Consider the following 3,070-nt stretch of genomic DNA (forward strand, 5'->3'; position numbering starts at 1 on the left):
GATCCCACATGCCGCGGAGCGGCTGGGCCCGTGAGCCATGGCCGCTGAGCCTGCACGTCTGGAGCCTGTGCTCCGCAGCGGGAGAGGCCACAACAGAGAGAGGCCCGCGTACCGCAAAAAAAAAAAAAAAAAAAAAAAAGAGCTAGTTAAAAAGAAGTGAGAGGCAGAACTGTTTTTAACCACTGGAAGTTGTTCACTACCTTGTCAAGAGACTTTCTGCTAACCCACCCCAGTTCTCACGCAGGTGCCATGTGGGGTTTTGTGATATCACTGAGTCCTGTCCATAGGCAAGAAAGATCCTGAGGGGTCCACACAGCATCTTCCGTTATTCCTGATGGATTTCTCCACAAGGCGGTTTAGGGGCTAACGGTGGGCTAGGGTGGGAAGCTGGGCTCCAAGCCCCATGATGACATTGGCCTAAGAAACGCACCTGCTTGGAGTTTATGAAGCCAGGAACTGGCACGTGCTTTGGACGGATCAGGAAACTCACAGGTCTCTGATGTAGGGGAGTGAAGGGCTGGCCCTTTTGCAAATGGGCTGAGCACACATCTGTCCAGATGGAGCCCTGAGCAGCCTGTGCAGGGTTAAGGGGGCGGGCCCAGGGCCCCTACTCTGAGGGTTCCGAAGATGGCCTGGGGCAGGGGTCACCCACAGAGGCATCCTAGAGCCCCTGCAGCTGGATCAGCAACCAGAGGGCCCACACCTGGAGTGTCAGCACAGCCTGGCGTCTGCAGGCTCTGCAGGTCTGCACAAATGTGTGCCAGGTGTCAGCCCAGAGCGGCTCCCACGGCCTCGCTCACCTGGTCTCTGTAACCGCCCAGAGCCCGACCTCACCTGCAGCTCCGCTGGCCTCCATGGCCACTGCAGCACCTGAGTATTTTTCCAGACACTGGGATTTTGATAACCCCCTGGTGGGCACTTCTGGTTTTCATTTTCCATACAACCTCACTGACCTGGCCACGTGTCATCCTTGGAGCCCTGGCATTTGGGGCCGCGGCGGCGTGAGGGCAGGAGCTCTGTTACCGGGATGTATTGCTGACTTGGGGTGTCCGCAGTCCACTGGGATTGGATGTGCTGAATAGAAGGGCCCAGGTCCCCAGCTTCTCGGCCCCTGAGGCTCACAGGCCAATCTCAGGTATAGACAGGATACAGGTGACCATGCCGGGGGGGCCACTTTGAACTCAGACCAGACCAGTGCTGCCCAGTAGAATGTTCTGAGATGATGGTGGAAATGTTCTGAATCTGCTCTGTCCTGTTCGGCAGCCACCGGCCCCACGTGGTTATTGAGCACATGAAACCTGGCTTGTGCCACATGAGTTGAAGTTCCAGTAGGCACGTGTGACTAGCGGCTGCCTTATTAGACAGGAAGGCCCTAAACAGTCCACTGGAAGACTTACAGGTGGCGAAAGTGCTGATAATTATGGTGTAAAAAATAGGTCGGGAAAGAAGTGGTGTTTCCCCCGCCTTGTTGCCCAGGCTGACATTCAGCACTGCCGGGTTGTTTGTAAACGTCTGTTGGGGTTTCATTCCTTTTAGACGAGTTAATCTGGGTCCCAAGCACGGGGCTCGAGAAGCAGTTGCTCTGTTCCTTTAGGGCCTTGGGGGGTGGCAGAAATCCTGAGTGTTTCACAACGCAGTGCATCGCCTAGGGCCTCCCGTGGTGACAGCCCACCACCGAGCCTCACGCCAGACCCAGGTGTAAGGGCAGGAGCTATGTTGGAGGACTTTTCACCTGTGACCCCATTTGGTTCTCCTCTCCATGCTTTCCCTGATGGGGAGACTTGGAGAAGGAAAGTCAGTTTACAGAAAGCTGCACAGCTAGTAGGGGGCAGAGCCGGGATTCGAGCCTATGTCTGACCCAAATGTCCATGCTTTCCCTCAAAGACTGTTCTGTTCATACCTTTCTCCTGCGCCGTGAACCTTCCAGAGCTCATCAAACAGCAGGTGCCCCTGTAACTCTCAAGGTGGAGAGGTGAGCGTGGGCCCGGGCGATTGGAGAAGGCATCATGGGGATTGGAGGGCAGAGAGCAAGTGGCCTGGAATGCCAGCTCTGAGCCCGGCTCCATCCCCACCTGCCCTGGCACCTCCGTCTGGGACAGCGGCCTCACTCTTCTCTCTTCTTTCAGCCCTTTAACCATGGACACAAGGTGGCCAAGTTCTGCTATGCAGACAAGGTGAGTCCCTGACGACTTTGGGGTTGGGTTGCTACCCTCTCTTGTCCGGTTAGTTGCTGCCATGGGGGTAGAGGTCAGTCACTGTTCCCCTCTCGAGCCATGGAGCGTGGGGGCGTCCGGGGGGCGGCTGGCACTGAGGGCGTCCCCGGGCACGTGTCTTTGACTGGGCCAGGCGTGCCGGGGTTAACTTGCACCTAATGAGAGCTGCTTTGGCCAGGGCTGGGACATCCCCACACATGCCCCTTGTGAGGCTACCTTGATTTAGGGAGGGGGAGGGGGTTCTGGAAGGCTGAGTCAGGGAAATTGGAGGCATCGTGGATGGAAAGCCAGGCAGAGAATTGGCATCAGGGAGGGCCAGCGAGAGGCCACGGGGTCAAGGCGCTGGTGTCACGTGGTGATGAGGGCAGTTGGCAGCTGGGATGCCAGCGGCAGGTGTCTGTCTCTGGCTGCAGTTCTGGCCTGGCAAGGGCAAGGTCAGGCCCGGACCTCAAGGGCTGGAGGCTCTGGACAGCGGGTTCAGGAGCACCAGGCCCCAGGAGTAAGAGGGGGCCCTGATGAGACCACGAGAGAGAATGGAGCAAGTCCTTGGCGTGTTACCCTACCTGGCAGGCCCCTCGGACTCCTCCAGACTGTAGCAGGGCAGGCTCGGAGCCCGGGGCAGCCCAGCTGGCCATGGGACATGGCGTCTGCCGCTGTAGGGGGAGGGGGCTGAGGGCCGAGGGAGCCAGGGGTCTTCCCTGGGTGAACAGTGACCTCCAGGTCTCTCCTCCCTCCCTCGCTCCTCTGGGACCCTTCCTGCTGCAGGAGGAAGCCCCCAACCCTTCCCTCTTCATCAGGCCCTGCTTCACAGAGCCATCGAGGCCGCCTTGGCCGCCAGGAAAGAGGGGGACCTGAAG

The 3,070-nt window shown here is 58.5% G+C and overlaps 1 protein-coding gene across 1 annotated transcript in view; it reads left to right on the forward strand.

Moving 5' to 3' along the window:
• Positions 1 to 3,070, forward strand: part of ALDH4A1 (aldehyde dehydrogenase 4 family member A1) — a 32,554-nt gene that overhangs the window by 16,318 nt on the left and 13,166 nt on the right. Inside the window, exons 4-5 of the mRNA XM_007459318.1 lie at positions 2,127 to 2,174; positions 3,011 to 3,051. Coding sequence (XP_007459380.1) covers positions 2,127 to 2,174; positions 3,011 to 3,051 — 89 coding nt within the window. The remainder of the gene's footprint in view (positions 1 to 2,126; positions 2,175 to 3,010; positions 3,052 to 3,070) is intronic.

Source organism: Lipotes vexillifer, unplaced genomic scaffold (genome assembly GCF_000442215.2).
Source record: "Lipotes vexillifer unplaced genomic scaffold, Lipotes_vexillifer_v1.1 scaffold496, whole genome shotgun sequence".
In the NCBI taxonomy this organism is placed as follows: Eukaryota; Metazoa; Chordata; class Mammalia; order Artiodactyla; family Lipotidae; genus Lipotes; species Lipotes vexillifer.